Source organism: Perissodus microlepis, chromosome 4, assembly GCF_051167445.1.
Source record: "Perissodus microlepis isolate ML-2025 ecotype Zambia chromosome 4, ASM5116744v1, whole genome shotgun sequence".
In the NCBI taxonomy this organism is placed as follows: Eukaryota; Metazoa; Chordata; class Actinopteri; order Cichliformes; family Cichlidae; genus Perissodus; species Perissodus microlepis.
This window is the reverse complement of record NC_140464.1, coordinates 16,943,579-16,960,211: the sequence shown is the minus strand read 5'-3', so window position 1 is coordinate 16,960,211 and position 16,633 is coordinate 16,943,579. Positions and strand designations below refer to the sequence as shown.

The window sequence follows — 16,633 nt, the reverse complement described above, 5'->3', positions numbered from 1 at the left end:
AATATCTAATTTTAAAATATATAGTTCTTCAATTTTGGCACTAAAAATGTAAAATGAGAATTTTCAGAAAGGAGCTTTTATTTTTTATTCCAAAGGCACCTGCGAGACTACTAACCCGGGGTCCTAACCGACGCTCACACTTTCAAGATGGCTGCTTCCATCTCAGGATTATTAAAACCTTGGACGCCGAGGTAAAAGAAAAACAACCCTTTTACTAACACGCACACATTAGCAGGCGGTTTCGAGTTGTACGTTATTTATACATTAATATAATTTGAGTGACTACAAATTAAACTAACTAGCTGTGGTATTACATTTAAACCAGTCCCCCAAAGAGGTGAAGGGTGCAATGTTTAGCACATTTTATTTTTATTAAGACAGAATTGACAGTTTTTTTCTTTATCAACAGATTATCTTATCGTTTTGAAACGACGTTTTGAAAATAATGATAAATGGATCCCACATGTAATTAATATCTGCATGTTTTCACTTAGTATTTTATATTATTTATAAAACAAATCAGCAAATATACTCATCGGCCGGTTGTTTTTAGGTACACCTGTTCAGCTGCTCGTTAACAAAATATCTATTCAGCCAATTACATGGCACCAACTGAGTTCATTTAGACATGGTCAAGACGACCGGCTCAAGTTCAAACTGACCATCAGAATGAGGAAGAGAGGTGAAGCAGATGAGATCCAGCTGCAGAAGTCCACACCGGCTGCCATCTCTGTCAGCTAAGAACAGGAAAATGAGGCTACAATTTACACAGACTCAACAAAATTCGATAAAAAAAGATTGGAAATACGTTACCTAGTGTAATGAGTCTTGATTTCTGCTGCGACGTTTGGATGGTGGGGTCAGCATTGGTGTAGTGGATATTTTTCCTTGAGCACCTTAGCACCAACTTTCATTTAAACACCACAGCCTACCTGAGTGTTTTTGCTGATCACGTCCATCTCTTTATGACCAGAGTTAATCATCTTCGGTTTGCTGCTTCCTGAATGCTCCAAGTCACAAAGCTCACATGATCTCAAACTTGCCACAGTCACCAGATCTCATCTCCAATAAACCATCGTTAGTTTGTGATAGAACAAGAGATTCACATAATGGATGTGTGACAAATCTGCAGCAACTGTGTGTGCTGTCATGCCAATATGGACCCAAATCTCTGAGGAATGTTTCCAGCACCTTTTTGACTTTATGCCAAAATAATTGAAAATTAATGCAAAAGGCAACCCAGTACTATCAAGGTGTGTCAAATGAAGTGGGTGGTGACTGTGGACATCTTTTAGAGTATCTTGCTTTGTTTGACCAGCAGCCTGTAATCCAGATATTTAGTTCACGGCTGTATAATTCTGGGAAGAAGCTGAGAGCGCCTAAATTTAAAAAAAAAAAAAAAAAAAAAAAGAAAGAAGAAGAAATACTAGAATTTTTGGTGATTGGCTGACAAATAATGAAGAAATTCCTGCTTCACAGAGACATTTCTGATGTGTATTGACAGTCTGTTATTGGATTTATTTAGTGGTGCTGTTTACTGTGTACTTGGGTTTTAGCCTTGTGCTTTACAGTAGGGTTTTCAAGGATATGTGATCATAGGAAAGTGAAAAATATTTGAACAGTTTTAATGTGATAGATTACTTGTAAATGGTCCAATTGATTAACTCTGTGAGTTATAATTGGTGATGACCTCAATCATAACCATTTGCTTTAGCGAAACACAAAAAGTTTTTTTTTGATAGATTAGGATTAGTTTAATTTTTTTTCTTCAGCTGACAGTGAGGTCTGTCTGCAGACACAAACTACCCAGTAACTTTGTGAAACTCAGTTCTGTCATTTGTTTGCAGAGTGTTCCTGGTGAGATGGAGCAGATACAACCCTTATTATCTGGAACCTGAAGTCAGCAAGGAGGCCTACAGCCGACCAGAGACGGAGCTGAGTGCAGAGGAGAAGGAACAGCGCGAGCTCAAGGCCCTCAGGCCCATCAAGGCAGCCACCAGCGGAGTCTCAAGCTCTGTTTTTGATGACCCAGTCATCAGGTAGACTCACATCTCAGCTCACAACAACAGGAAAGATGTGTGCATAAGAATGTTCGTGTCAGGTGATGATTTTTGTCTTTGTTTTTCAGTAAATTCATCAACATGATGATGGAACATGGAAACAAGGTTTTGGCTAGAGAGATAATGACACAGGTAAAAAAACAATTTAATAATAAATAGCAGAGATGTCAACAGCAGTCTAAATAAACGGTAAATAGATAACTACTGCTTGTCTTGTGTTTAGACGCTGGAGAACATAAAGAAGAAGCAGGTGGAGAAGTATCACAAAGCTTCTGAGGGGGAGAGGGAAGCGATCGAGTGTAACCCCTACACCATCTTTCACCAGGCTCTGGAGAACTGCAAGCCTGTCGTTGGGCTAGCCAGCATACAGAAAGGTGGAAAATACTACCAGGTCAGTAATGAGACACACCACTGCCTGCACAGAAAACACAGAAAAATAAGATTCAATTCAGTTTTATTTATATAGAGCCAAGTCACAAGTTGCCTCAAGGCAACATAAAGACTCTACAATAATATAGAGAAAAGCCCAACAGTCACATGACCCTTCTGAGAAAGTATTTGGTGACAGTGGGAAGGGAAAACTCCCCTTTAATGGGAAGAAATCTCCAGCTGAATTGTCACCAGGGAGGGGCATCTATCTGCCATAACTGATGAGAGGGAGAGAGACAGGACAAATGATGCTTTTCGACAGCTTCCACTTTAAAAATGGGACACACAGTTTGTCTTTGTGGTTTGGGTTTTAGACACATCTGCTGATCTTATATCTGTAAAGCATAAAGGCAAGTAATTGCATTCCTCTTGGCCTCTGACCCCACCCAGGTGCCCATTCCACTCACGGACAACAGGCGGCGCTTCCTCGCCATGAAGTGGATGATCACAGAGTGCCGGGACAACAAACACCGACGCACGCACATGTATGAAAAACTCTCCCAGGAGCTGCTGGCGGCCTTTGGCAAAGAGGGCAACGTGATGAAGAAGAAGTACGAGCTGCACAAGATGGCTGAAGCCAACAGAGCCTATGCTCACTACCGCTGGTGGTAGAAAGCAGCGAAACGGCGTCGACTGAAATCTGATGACTAACAGACTGGACAGAAGTCAGGTCAGCCGCACAGAGCCGCAGCAGCTCAAAGTGCTGAGACGTAAAAATCATTTGGACTGTAAAATGCTTTCAGAGGGATGAAGCGTGTATAAAGAAGAACTGAACATGGCTTACTGTCACTGTTGTATTAAGGAAGCTGTACTGTGTACAAGTATGTTGTATTTGCAATAATAAACGCAAATAATACAAACTTACAAAGATTTATTAGAACAAACTTTCATTTAATGCACAACCCAATCATAAAAAAGAAAAAATGGAACGTGTAGTAAAAATAGATTCATGTTAGAGTCAGGTCTGTGGAGTCATTTAGGGATTTGGTTAAGTCCTTCTTTGACTCATTGCAGTTTAACACATAAATGTATTTTTTTCTTGGTTTTGTTCATTTGAATCTGCAAGAAAAACCCCCGCAACGGCTGAAATTTAAATCTCCCTACACTAACAAAGAAAATGATTTTAGGAGACAAAATCAGTGCATCTGTGAGCGGCTTTTAAGTAACTTCTTTGTTTTTATCATTGTCAGACTGCCTTAAAGTCAAATTTCAACATACATTCTACAGATCGTGGTTACGAAAACAACCACATTTGAAAGATGTAATATTTTAACAGCACGGCACCTGTGCCTGAGCAAACTCCTGAAAGCCATGGTGGACTATCAAACGTAGTGTTGCTGGTGTAAAGAGAAGTTAAATCGTTTTGAAAAAACACTTTTTTATGAGCTTTGCAATCATAACTGACCTGCAAAAGGAGCTCCGATAAAGGAGAAGAAAACAGATCCCTCTGCCTCTTAAGGTAAAAATAAACATGTCAGTCTTCATGGAGTCGTTGTTACCATGTGATGGTATTCAAGTTACATCGGCACATCTTGTTTAACAAATATTTTATATCAAGGAATCTGATGTTTCTGCAGAAAAGCGGTTTAACCAATCGCTCGGTCTGCTGTTAGAAACAAAAAAATAAAATAAATCCCTGAATTAAGACTCTGCCAAACTGATCACTAACAGGACTTTTACAGGACAAAGTAAGCAGAAACTCTTCCCATCGCAATTTAAAACCTTTTCAAAATTTTAAGTTTACACTAAAATATCAAAATAATTAAATCAGGTTTCATCTGACTGGAATGTTATTTGGATTTGGTAAACTAAGGTTGCCATATTCTTTCAAAACAGGAATGCTAGAATGATTAAAAATGTAAAAAACAAAACAAAAAAAAGTTGCCTCAGCTCCTCTAGCTGCATCAAACCTGAACACAAACGTCTTTGAAACAAAGTGAACCTGAATGTGGTCAAACCTCGTTAACTCAACTTCAGCTCTGCGTGACCTATTGCACATTCCACAGCACGCTTCAGGAACATTGTATTAGTCTTTTTAGAGAAATCACCATCTTCTCAAACTCCTCCTCAGATTGCTTGGAGGATATTGCTATCTATCCTCAGAAAGCTGGTTTTGTAATCAGTGGCGCTTGAGTAGTGTCCAAGGTGCTTGAAGGCTCTAGTGCTCAGTGCCCTGCTCCTTGAGTCCTAGTCAGCTATTTCACTGTAGTAGTACTTGTGAGCGGTGCTGCTGAGCATCCAACCTCCGGCCCTGAATTCCAGGATCTCCAGCAGCAGCAGGCGGGCCATGGACGAGAGGCCCTCCTGGAGCAGAAAGCCGTCCCGCAGCAGGAAGAACAGGTCATTCATCCGTTGGTTGTCCGCCTTCTCCAGCTGCTCTCCGATGCGATGCAGCTGCACCACCAGACAGTCCACCTGTGGAGAAAGGTGGAGATGCCTCAGTAAAAACGAACGTCACACTAAAAGGGAGATTATGGTTTTGCTGTGGTTAGGGTAAACTGTCGGCAGCCATGGACTGCCCAAATGTGGGCAGTATAAATGTTACGTGCTACAACACATCTGTGGACTACACTTACATGTGCTGTTATTGGTTCACCACCCAGCCACAGAGAAGAGTGAAGTTGAAGCCTACAAAGAGCTGAAGTAAAACTAAAAGAGGCCATGCTTCTCATACTGCTTTTTTTTTTTAAATCTTTGATGGGGTTTTTTGTGCTTCTCTGGCCCACTTTTCAACTAATCAACACAGTGTCATCCATGTCAAACAATGTGCAGTTAGGATGTTGGAGGATGGCATGGGAGCACATTTGAAGTGGTTGAAAATTCTGTGTCGGCGCTTCATAGGCAAATACGCACACAAACGCACACAAGCGTGCTAGCATAAATTAAGCACCAAAAAGTATGCCTTTGCCACGTGTCTATATTATATAGAATTTAAAATTCTATTGAAATTAAGTTAAAAGTCATGAAATAATCTCTCTTCATATACACACATATTTGTAAACATTTGTACACAACAATGTGGAGCCAAAAACTGACTGAGGCCTTCCTCAAAATTACAACCCTTTGGTTACTTTATAGAAAAATGGCTATTAAAGTCTTTTTAACCTTTAAAATGAAAGGTAACTGTTCCACTATGCAGAAAAAAGTGGACGTTCATTGGCCAAAATGCAATTATGAAAGCTTCAGCAATCAATTTTTCAGTTTTTTATTAGCCTTTATAGATTTATATGCATTTGTAGTCAGACAAAAACCACCCAGTGGAACAGGAGGTATATCGACTTACTATATAAAACAACCCCACTCCCCCAGTCAGTCCTGAAAACAACTATAAGACTTTTACACTTATATGCAAATGACTGATAAACACTTTCTCCAGATATCTTCCTCACCTCATCCTCATTCATTAGAGCGTCTGGTTTGGCCAACCTCATCAGGCAATCATACACAGGATGAACCAGGGCCACCATCGGCATGTTGTTCACCTAAAAAACACAGTGTGGAGAGTCCTTACAGCAGCTCAGTATTATCAACATAAAACAAAAGGAAACTGTGTTAAGTCCTTGACTCTGATTTCTCTTACACAAAAGCCAGGATTGAGTAGTCTTACAATAAGGATCACTCTGTTTAAAATGCCAGTGGCTCCAAGCATGGATGAAACCTGAGTGTGTTAGCACCACACCTTTCAGGCTCATCTTTACACTGCCAATGAATAAACACCTTACTAAATGAGACATGACCTAGATTTTAGAAGCAGCATAATTAGGATCTGTTCAAATTTCAGTGGTTGTTCCTGGACACTTAAATGTGCTGCAGTTAACATATTAGGACCCTCAAGATGCAGCTAGAGGAGGTGTTTGTCTGCAGTGTGGACATACAAGAAAAAAAAGCAGCATGTCCTCTTAATAAGGACAATGAAAAGGTTCCACTTTTAATCAGAGTGATTTAACAAAGCTGCTTTGTGTTTCCCCTTCCTAAATTTTAATACTCAAAACTCTCTCTGTCTCTTACTTTGAGGTAGTCGAAGATGTTGCAGATGAACGTGACATAGCACACCCACTCCTGCAGAGAGCGTGCCCTCATCTCCTCGCGTTCTTTGAACTCCTGCTGGAGTCGGTTCAACAAGTGTCTCCTGAACACGTTTCCATTGCTCTGCTTGGCTTCAGCCTGCAGAAAGTGTCAAGCAAAGTGTCAGGCAGATAACAGTGGGAGGGTGGACAAAAAGTGGGAGCTTGAATGTAATATATAGGTGGGACTTACTGACCTGCACTATAGTGTAGCAAATACGCCCAGCCTCTTTGCTGAACACGGGGTCCTTCAAAGACTGATCCACAATGATGTTGGATACTTTCTCCAGGTTCACCAGAGATGGATCTGAAAAGAGAGAATATGTTTAAGTGCTTTTTTTTTTTTATAGCACCCAAAAATGACACACATGAAGAAGTTAAGGGTTGACCTTTCAAGGCTGTTTTTAGTAACCTCTGCGTGTCCAGGTCAAATGACTGGATCCGGTAGTCTTCAGCAGAGTTTTCCATTACAGATGCAAGTAAACAAATTACACGGGAGGGCTGTCACCTGTGGAAATCAGACAGTTACTGCAAGCGTTTTCATGCAGAATATAAGCTTTTCAAAGACAGATCAAAAGGCCACAGTCGGAGACATCCGGGCACTTTTGGTGACCACAATACATGCAAAATCCTGTACAGTCATCAAATTGGCTGGCCCCCGGCCGCGGCTCATTCACTGAGGGATGGAGGGGATTATACAACCCAGGTCAACTAAAAAGTTCACCGAACACCCAACCAAGCATGAGCCAAGTTATCTTCAACTTGTGATGTGACACACCAATGTTACTTCCATATTCCATATTCAACTAGGTAACGTTAGTTTAGTGTAAGAACACGTAAAATTTCGTCTAACGGTAGCTTTGTTTTAGACAACATTAACATCCATTACAGCTGTAGTGGAAACCAAACGTTAACGGCTAGCATTGACGCTAACGAATCAGAGTGGAGTTTAATACCCAGCCTACACTTGCGTTATAACCGCCCGCTTAAAGGTACAAACGGGTAAATATTTTCCCGAACTGAAAGAAAACGGTAGTTAAGTAATTGACCAAAAAATGGAGGATAATTATGTGACAATTATACCTATTTAATGCCAATTTGTCACATCTACGCTCAGGTAGAGGTATGCTCTCGTAGGCAGCCTTTCCTCGACGCAACCCTAACCTTTCGAAGATGAAGTATCAACAGAAAGATGAGTCCCTCCTCTCTTTTCTTCGCCGCAGACCCTATGGTCTTCGCCTAACCCAAAGTTAACGTAAACGAAGGCCTTAGTCTTGTACTTTCGAGGCCTGTCTACGCCATAGATGTCCTAAATAAAAGAGGATGTGAGTTTTAAGTAGTTACTTGCTGAATTTGACACGGTGTAGTGAGGTAGGGACTTATCTTGACGTGATATTTCGTCTTGGAGAAACTCTTCCGACCCGGCAGTAATATTAGGAGCGTGCTAGCAAGAAGTAGAAATCTGTTCCTGTTCTACTAATTTTGAACTGTGCCAGTTGAGGTTCACTGTTGGAGCTGATGTGGTATTTATGAAGGTACGGTGATATTTGTCTGCTTCTGTTACCATTATAGCCAAGTTAATGTCTGCTCTGTTCTTAGTTTACCTTAGCTTAGTTTAGCTAGTTCCAAGGTCTTACTATATGTCCTCCACATGTCTTTTTTTCTTTTTAATTTTTTTGGTCTTTATGGCATTTTATGGTTGTGTTATAATTATATAAATGGTGAACATGGAATAAAACGAGCCATTAACAGACACCTAACAAAACACGAATGACATGGGTGAAGCTGTAAATGTAATGTCATGGAAACAGCTGCTAGGAAAAAGTCTTGAGCCACCCGTCGTTTCGTTTTTTTATACTTTACTTCGGAGGAGCCAGACATACTTGACATTTTTTCAGTGGTGTGAGCAATAGTTCTCCAGGATTATAAAATTTAGTTTTTTAGTTTGTTTGTTGAACCACTGAACACTGGCATATGAGTCATTCAGGCATAAAAGGGCACACTAATTAAGTTATCAACCACTGTTGTGTATCCTTAAAACATTTGAGGAAACTGGACTGGTGGGTGGCAAATGAAAGCCATGTCCTTAAGTACGGTGGCCCCTAGAGACAAAGCACGTACAAACTCCAAAACACTTGCAAACTCCAAAACACATGCAAACTCCAAAACACTTGCAAACTCCAAAACACATACAGACTCCAAAACACTTGCAAACTCCAAAACACATACAAACTCCAAAACACTTGCAAACTCCAAAACACATGCAAACTCCAAAACACTTGCAAACTCCAAAACACATGCAAATTCTAAAACACTTGCAAACTCCAAAACACTTGCAAACTCCAAAACACATGCAAACTCCAAAACACTTGCAAACTCCAAAACACTTGCAAACTCCAAAACGCGTACAAACTCCAAAACACTTGCAAACTCCAAAACACATGCAAATTCTAAAACACTTGCAAACTCCAAAACACGTACAAACTCCAAAACACTTGCAAAATCCAAAACACTTGCAAAATCCAAAACACAACGGAAGTGCTCCAGGACGCTAGGGGCAGTGTTGAGCTCGATTTGCAAAATAAACGGCAAGTTTGTCTGTATGGGACGGTCTAGTCTCCGTCTCGCTTCCCAGGTTGCCTAGCAACCATGATACTAACCGCTGGAAACGTGTCATACAACTTTGTTTGACAGAAATGAAGGAGAACATATTTTGTTAATTTGTTTGTTTGTTTCTACAAGAGCTTTGTGTGATTTGATAAGTATCTGAGGCTGAGACCACAGGACAGTAAAACATGATTTTTGGGCTTCATTTCTGTACTGAACAGTCATTTAAGATTAGTTAGTAAATAACAATTAGCTGATGTTGTTCATGAGACTAAAGTCATATCACTTTGGTAATGTAAATATAATATGGCCAATATTATAGTTATTATATTAATCATTATTAGCTATTACAGCAGTGAACATGAACTCTGTGTCAAATACTGAGCCTCAGTACAGATTCAAGTTGCAGTTATTTATATGTCTTATCACCTTAAATCTTCACTCAAAGACAAGTATCTTTGACAGTGTATATATAGGTGTATCATATATAAGAGACAAATGTTGTTCCTTCAGTATGTTGGCATTACTAAATTTGGCTCATTGCTTACATATATTTATAAAAAGAAAATGTACAAGCTGTGATAACTGTTTCTGATAAAATGAAGAGTAGACTGATATATTGAATATTCCTTTATTGGGTGAGAAAATCAGACCATGTCGTAACTGCTTTAAGTCATACAGAATAGATATCAGAGCCTTAAACAGGCTGACTTTTGCTAAATGGGTCAAACTGGGCAGAAAGTATACAAACACATAACATCCTTATAAAATATGATGTAACACTATAGATCAACTTACCTCAGAATATATAAAGCATATAAACAATTACAGCAATGTGATGCAACAAACACAGCAGTACTACTGATCCAAAATACTCAAAGCTTCATAGAACTGAAACAAACATTTATTTTTAGGTCCATTCTGCTGCTGATACATACTTTAGGTTTCTGAATATTAAACTTGTTGCTGCCTTTCATAGTGTGTAACTTGAAGGCCCTGAGTACTTTCTCCCACACTGAAAACACTGGGAGGATAAAATTATTTGAACATTACCTAATAAGACTGATTCAGGACAGACAATTAGTGATTCTAAACTTTTCTAGCAGTCCTTCACAAACAGTGAACAGTCTGTCTATTCTCTGCATCTGTCAGCTGCTGCTGGCTCTTCCTCCTCCTCTTCCTCACACACTGCTGAGTTTGTCCTGGTGGATCATCAGGGATGCAAAGCCTCACAGATGATGTGCAGCAGTGGGTCCCTCAGTCTGTCCTCACTCTGGACACTTGCAGTTGTCACACATGGAAATCAAATGTGTGATAAGCTGCAGGATTCAAACACAAGTGTAACTTATAAATGAATGTTCATACTTTTATTACACAATCAGAGAGAAAGAAACAGAGAGAGAGAGTGAAGGACAGACAGACAGGTGACAGTCTCAGGTGTACACACTGCTACAAAACAGCACAAAAGAAGGAGGATTTAGTTTGTGTTATTACGAAACAAAAAGAGTTCCCAGATGGTACAGTGGACACATGTGTGACTCCTGTGATTAAAGCATCTTTCTTTCAGCTTAACGAGTGAACCGTCAGCTCGTTCAAACACACGTTAAAGTCCGTTTGGCTCGACACCACCGAACAGAGGCAGCAATATAACATAGCTAACATTAACAGTGCAGTGAATCCTGCTTGTGCCGTGATATTCAGGACTGCAAACCGAGCAGCATCACTGACTTTCAGCTTGTTGTGTTTGTGGATATATGACTGACTTTAATTATCCATAAAATCATCACATTCTCTGTAAGATTAAAGTCAACTATTGGAACGGCGTATATTTTGAAGTAAATGCTTTAAAACCAAGTTAGTACAAACATCGCTAATGTCACATAACTTTCCCGACATGTGGCCAACAGTAATGTTTTAATGTTCTTCATTATAAAAACATTTGCGCATAAATAAGTGACATAATATTCAGTACTTCTGAAAGTTTACTCTTCGGCGGCTCCGCTTCCGCCGTTTTTTTCGGCAAAATTATCCACACCACCGCCGCGCTATGAAGTCTGGGATATGTTGGGCCATGAAGGCTACACCGACCCATCCTTAAAATTCAGGGAAATTAAGGACGCATTTGAGGGCCGCATTTCGAGCAGCCTTTGAATTGGGACAGCCTTCGTCGTGTCGCTGTGACGTAATCGGCCTTAAAATGCGGCCTTTAAGGCTGCAGACCCTGAACTGGGATACAGCCCAAATCCGGTCATTGGTACTTCCTTGTGTAGTTACTAGGTAACAAAAGCTCAACACTGCCCCTAGCGTCCTGGAGCACTTCCGTTGTGTTTTGGAGTTTGCAAGTGTTTTGGAGTTTGCATGGGTTTTGGAGTTTGTACGTGCTTTGTCTCTAGGGGCCACCGTACTTAAGAAATAGTAAAGACCGACACAGGGCGCGAGAGATCCAACTGGCCCTGCAGGTGATCCATCAACTTTTCACTGAAGTCTCCTTGTAAATAGTCTCAGTGTAAGGGTGGATGTCAAGAAGCCATGCTTAAGGAAGGGAGACAAGGAGAAAAGCCATCTGTAAAACATGGTGGAGGATTTCAGAATGACAGTGATCCCAAACATGCATGAGGAACTTCTCCGGAAGACTACTTAAAGAAAGCTTTTCAAGAAAGCTTTTCTAAGAGACTTCAGGCTGTGATGTGGTCATATCAAATATTGACTTTCAAGCTTGTTAGAACAGTACAAAAAATCTACAGAATATATACTGCATTCCCATGTATGTTAGCACGTTTCAGTAAAACGAAACGTGCTAAATGGGAATGTCTGTGAAGGTTCTCAGTCTTCGCTGGTAAATGGGAATCACCCATTTCTCATTTTCATGAAAAGTATATAGAAAAAAGGAGTTATATATTACTGTGTATTGTTCTAAAGTCCATCCCCCAAAACCAAACTGGAGGTTTTATAACATCTAGCATGTAACTGTTGTTATAAATATCAAAATACTCACTTTAATACAGTTTTGAAACACCTGTGCTTAAGATTATACATACAAAACAACCTCATCTCACCAAACATGATGCAGTTAAGATTATCTTTATCTATTTAAACTTGAATTAAAGTTTGTTTTTAACTGTGTTAAACTGAACAAAGGGTTCGTCATTTGTCTCATTAGAGTTTCTAGAAACCTGAGGCTGTAGAGACATGGTTGGCTATGACCCTGGTGTCCAGGGTGCACCTCTGTCCCCAGAGGAGGCGGCCTTCGCTGGTTCAGCTGCTGGGATGGTCACCAGAGCCCTCATCAGTCCTTTTGATGTCATTAAAATCAGATTTCAGGTAAGGATGTGTACTTGTTTTGGGACATATGAGACTTGCGTCCAAATGGTGAGAGAAGAGAGCCCAGAAGTGAGGATTTGTGCTCACTTTGAAGATTACAGTGAAGTAGCAGCTGTGACCTTTCAATTGGTGAGTGTACTAAAAGCATGTGCAAACATTTGCATTCAGTTTAAAAAAAAAAACAACCCAAAAAACAACAACTTTAATCAAGAGATTTTTGAAGCCTGATAAATGCAGGTCGTGTGTTGTGTTCTTATCTGTATTTCCCCCCCTGTAGCTGCAGATAGAGCGCGTGTCTTCAAAAACGCCAGAGGGGAAGTACTATGGGATATTTCAGGCAACACGCTGCATTCATTCAGAGGAGGGACTGTCTGCTTTCTGGAAGGGCCACATCCCAGCACAGCTCCTCTCTATCTGCTACGGAGCTGTCCAGGTACAACCTGCAAACTGTGAACTGCAGGCTAAGTGGAACAATTATATTACTCTAAACAATCTCAACAACACAGTTGCTTTTATTGTGTCCAATTTGCAGTTTGCGAGTTTTGAGTTTCTGACAGAGTTGGTCCATGAGAAAACGCCGTATGACAGCCAGACAGCAGGCATTCATTTCGTCTGTGGCGGCTTGGCAGCCTGCTCTGCCACAGTGATTTGCCAGCCTCTGGACACACTGCGGACACGCTTTGCAGCTCAGGGAGAACCCAAGGTGGGACTAATCATTTCTGATCCTGTCGCTGTCAATGTTTGACAGAATTTCATACATCAGCTCGTTATACAGGTTTTCATTTTACAGTCCTACTTTCAAAAAACTTGGTGCACTGTGAAAAATGTAAATAAAAACAGAATGCAATGACTTGCACATCTTATAAAGTCACATTGTTTCACTAAAGAGTACAGAAAATATAGTAAGTGTTTAAACTGAGAAATTTTTAAGAAAAATGTCAAATCATTTTAAATTTGATAACAGAAACGTATCTTATAACATATTGTTTACCACTTTGGAACAGGCTGTTCAGGCTGTAGTTGTCTGAGAACTGAAGAGACCAGCTGCTGGATTTTGTATGGATGGGAGCATATGTTGTCCCTTTTTTTTCCCATTCCCGCCTGTCCCTTTTTTTTCTTTTGCCATCAGAATTATCGTCTAAAGGCAAAGAAAGATGCCCAACAGATTTACTTTACCAAATGGACCATCCCGGCCTTGCCGTATTGGTCTATTTGATTCAACTTTGTTTTTATTCTTTATTTTATTTTATTTTCACTTGCTACACACGGGACAGACAGGACTGGGGGAAAGAAAGGGGAGAAAGAAAGAGAGGTAGGGAAAGAAAAACAGCGGGGAAGAGGAACGGTGATAAAGGGGAAAAAAACCCCAAAAACCAACAAAACAAACAGACAAAAAATACATATATCAATCTTCTGGATCACCTGTTGAGAAAGGAAAAAAAGAGAAAACAAGCAAAAAAAGAGAGCAATATAATAAACAACATCATTGCAATGATCTATGTGAATATAACAGCAAATACTAAATATTGAATATTATTGTGCAGCACGTAGGATCGACAGCACACAGTGTGCTTTGAGGTAGGAGCCAAAAAGGGTGTAGTTTGTGTCTGTGAGCACCCGTGTGTACACCTGTGAGCATGAGCGCGCTTGTATTTAAAAGGTTCCTTCATGTAATGATCTGCTAGAGGGTGTGGGGGGGCCATAGCCCCGTCCTCCAGGGCATGAAGCAGGTATGGAGGAGATCCAGGCTCCAGACATCCAGAGGCCCTCAGAGCACAAGAGACTATGTTGTTCTAAAACCTTTACATACAAATAGATGCAGTATTTAGTTTAGCATATGTCTTGCTGAAGTATGCAGGACCTTCTCTGAAAAAGACGTTGCCTAAGTGGAAACACATATTGCTCTACAACCTGTGTATATTTTTTCAGCATCAGTGGTGCAGTGGTGCCACCGCCATACCAGAGGTGCAGACTTGTGAACTGAGCTCTGATAACAACGCAGATGGTGCCTCTGCTCTTTAGTCTGCAGAATGCAGCATCAATATTTTCCAAAAAAAAGTAAAAAGTTTTGATTAGTCTGTCCACAGAACAGGTTTTTCACTTTGCCAAAGTCCATTTTAAATGAGCTTTGGTTCAGAGAAGGTTAAGGTGGCATTTACATATGACTATCTTTGCACGATGGAGCTTTAACCTACATTTGTGGATCATGTAATGATTTCTGGAAGTGTTCCTGAGCCCATGCACTGATTTCCATGACAGAATCATGCCGCCCGAGGACCCAAAATGATCACGGGCATCCAGTATTAATTTTTTCTCACTTGTCTGTTGAGGACAGAGATATGCAAATGCATTTAATTAGGCGAATGTAGAAATATTTGAGAATTTGGAAACAAGTTTTTGTTTCCCACACCACCAACAGCATTGAAGACCATTTCAAGTCTTACAACGATGAAATATTCATAAAGCATGTTAAATATTCTCGAATTCCTGCCTTAGGCAGAATCACTCACTGTATACTGCTGAAACCCAGTTTTCTATTTCCAGGTGTACAGGAACCTGCGACATGCTGTGTCTACAATGTGGCGATCAGAAGGAACTCTAACATTTTACCGCGGCCTGTCACCAACGCTCATGGCTGTGTTTCCTTACGCTGGCCTGCAGTTCTTCTTCTACAATATCTTTAAAAAGTTGTTGGCTCCACGACCCGAAGCTGGGAACTCGGGAGGTGAGTGGAAACTCTTAATTGTGCAGCGTTTACACCTGCACAGGGTTCAGTTTAAAATCCTGTCACTTTTTATGTTTATGTTCAAGGAAACTTAAAAAGCCTGGTCTGTGGGAGTGCAGCTGGAATGATCAGCAAAACAATCACGTACCCATTCGATCTGTTCAAGAAGAGACTGCAGGTGGGGGGCTTTGAAGCAGCCAGAGCTCACTTTGGACAGGTAAGCTCCTCAACAGCATGTTTCATCATATTTGATTAAGCGCTCTGGGTTTGATGGTGAAGCATTGCCTTCTGTCTGTTCTGTGCAGGTGCGGAGCTACAGAGGTCTGCTCGACTGCATGGTTCAAATAGCCAAAGAGGAGGGCTTCCGAGGATTCTTCAAAGGCCTGTCCCCCAGTCTCGTAAAAGCTGCGCTGTCAACAGGCTTCACCTTTTTTTGGTATGAATTTTTCGTCAACGCCATGCATAACTTCAAGGAGAAACGGGGAACAAATGTCATCACCAAAGACTTTAACAGAAGATGATGAAGGTGGAGGGGAGCAACACACACACACACGTACATTGGAAACTAACTTATGCCTTGTTATTTTCTTGCACTGAAAAAATGTGTCAACTGGGTCAATATCATCATTTGTTTCTGTTGTGTTTACATATCACGACAGAAAAATTACTACATTATGTTTGTTTTTGTGATGTCATTTGAGTGTGTGTCGTAATAGAGCTGGATTTTTTTTAAAAACATGAATTTAATGTGGGATTTCAAGGTTTGTGGATACTTGCTTTAAAAAGATAAGTGTTAGCATTGAATATTCAAACTGAACTTTGCACACTTTGTGTAAAATGACACAAAATGCTCAAACTGTTTGACTTCATTAAGTTGCAAGAAAAGAATACAACAAAATTAAGCTTTAGCTTTGGGATTGTGTGTTGGTTTTGTGCACAGACAAAAAAAAGCACTTAATATTTATTGCATTATATACTATGGAGGACTGGGTATGTGAGGGACTGCTAACTGAGAGTTCAGTTAGTTTGTTGTGTTACGTTTCACTGTTAAAGTAGTTGTGTCGATGTGTCTGCTGAACACTGACGTTATTATTTTTTTCAATAAAGTTTTGATTAAGGAATTGTGTTTACAAGTGTGGTGTGTAGACCAGGATGAACATAGTGTTCACTAGAGGTGTGCATATGAATCGTATGCCTTTTGACACCTTTTATTAAAAAAACAAAACAAAAAAACAGTTTACGTATTGAAGTTTGGTACATGTGCATGGGTCATCACATGCCCCCTAAATGATGAAAAATGAATAAGTGAGGACAAAGAGCTCACAACAGGGTTTATATATTTAAAATAAATAAAATAACTGAATGTGAGCATGTTGGATGCATACTCTTTGTTTGCATAAATGCCCACATACTGCTTACTCTCTTAC

General features: G+C 40.2%; 3 protein-coding genes across 3 annotated transcripts; 2 read left to right on the top strand and 1 right to left on the bottom strand.

The window, feature by feature from the left end:
- Window positions 1-8: 8 nt before the first annotated feature.
- Window positions 9-3,357, top strand: mrps7 (mitochondrial ribosomal protein S7). Its single transcript, XM_084926141.1, has 5 exons — window positions 9-191; window positions 1,848-2,039; window positions 2,129-2,192; window positions 2,284-2,451; window positions 2,880-3,357. Exons 1-5 carry the CDS (start codon window positions 148-150, stop codon window positions 3,099-3,101), a joined length of 690 nt encoding a protein of 229 aa, XP_084782267.1. The 5' UTR covers window positions 9-147; the 3' UTR covers window positions 3,102-3,357.
- On the bottom strand, window positions 3,346-7,744 carry mif4gdb (MIF4G domain containing b). Its single transcript, XM_084926144.1, has 6 exons — window positions 7,637-7,744; window positions 6,943-7,061; window positions 6,751-6,860; window positions 6,498-6,653; window positions 5,879-5,971; window positions 3,346-4,904 (listed from the first exon to the last, which is right to left on the bottom strand). The coding sequence occupies exons 2-6, from the start codon at window positions 7,019-7,021 to the stop codon at window positions 4,677-4,679; spliced, it is 666 nt and encodes a 221-aa protein (XP_084782270.1). The 5' UTR covers window positions 7,022-7,061; window positions 7,637-7,744; the 3' UTR covers window positions 3,346-4,676.
- A 199-nt stretch (window positions 7,745-7,943) lies between these two features.
- On the top strand, window positions 7,944-16,327 carry slc25a19 (solute carrier family 25 member 19). Its single transcript, XM_084926140.1, has 7 exons — window positions 7,944-8,088; window positions 12,321-12,481; window positions 12,759-12,914; window positions 13,014-13,184; window positions 15,026-15,206; window positions 15,293-15,423; window positions 15,512-16,327. The coding sequence occupies exons 2-7, from the start codon at window positions 12,350-12,352 to the stop codon at window positions 15,725-15,727; spliced, it is 987 nt and encodes a 328-aa protein (XP_084782266.1). The 5' UTR covers window positions 7,944-8,088; window positions 12,321-12,349; the 3' UTR covers window positions 15,728-16,327.
- The last annotated feature ends 306 nt before the right edge of the window (window positions 16,328-16,633 follow it).

What these genes read in the sequence shown, in the direction of transcription:
- mrps7 (XM_084926141.1), top strand. Translation starts at nt 148, where the DNA reads ATGGCTGCTTCCATCTCAGGATTATTAAAACCTTGGACGCCGAG. An exon ending in TTAAAACCTTGGACGCCGAG is followed by an intron (nt 192 to 1,847) that starts GTAAAAGAAAAA and finishes ATTTGTTTGCAG; the next exon opens with AGTGTTCCTGGTGAGATGGA. An exon ending in CTAGAGAGATAATGACACAG is followed by an intron (nt 2,193 to 2,283) that starts GTAAAAAAACAA and finishes TCTTGTGTTTAG; the next exon opens with ACGCTGGAGAACATAAAGAA.
- slc25a19 (XM_084926140.1), top strand. Translation starts at nt 12,350, where the DNA reads ATGGTTGGCTATGACCCTGGTGTCCAGGGTGCACCTCTGTCCCCAGAG. An exon ending in TCATTAAAATCAGATTTCAG is followed by an intron (nt 12,482 to 12,758) that starts GTAAGGATGTGT and finishes CCCCCCCTGTAG; the next exon opens with CTGCAGATAGAGCGCGTGTC. An exon ending in CAGCTCAGGGAGAACCCAAG is followed by an intron (nt 13,185 to 15,025) that starts GTGGGACTAATC and finishes TTCTATTTCCAG; the next exon opens with GTGTACAGGAACCTGCGACA.
- mif4gdb (XM_084926144.1), bottom strand. Translation starts at nt 7,021, where the DNA reads ATGGAAAACTCTGCTGAAGACTACCGGATCCAGTCATTTGACCTGGAC. An exon ending in ACTAAAAACAGCCTTGAAAG is followed by an intron (nt 6,861 to 6,942) that starts GTCAACCCTTAA and finishes CTCTCTTTTCAG; the next exon opens with ATCCATCTCTGGTGAACCTG. An exon ending in TTTGCTACACTATAGTGCAG is followed by an intron (nt 6,654 to 6,750) that starts GTCAGTAAGTCC and finishes CACTTTCTGCAG; the next exon opens with GCTGAAGCCAAGCAGAGCAA.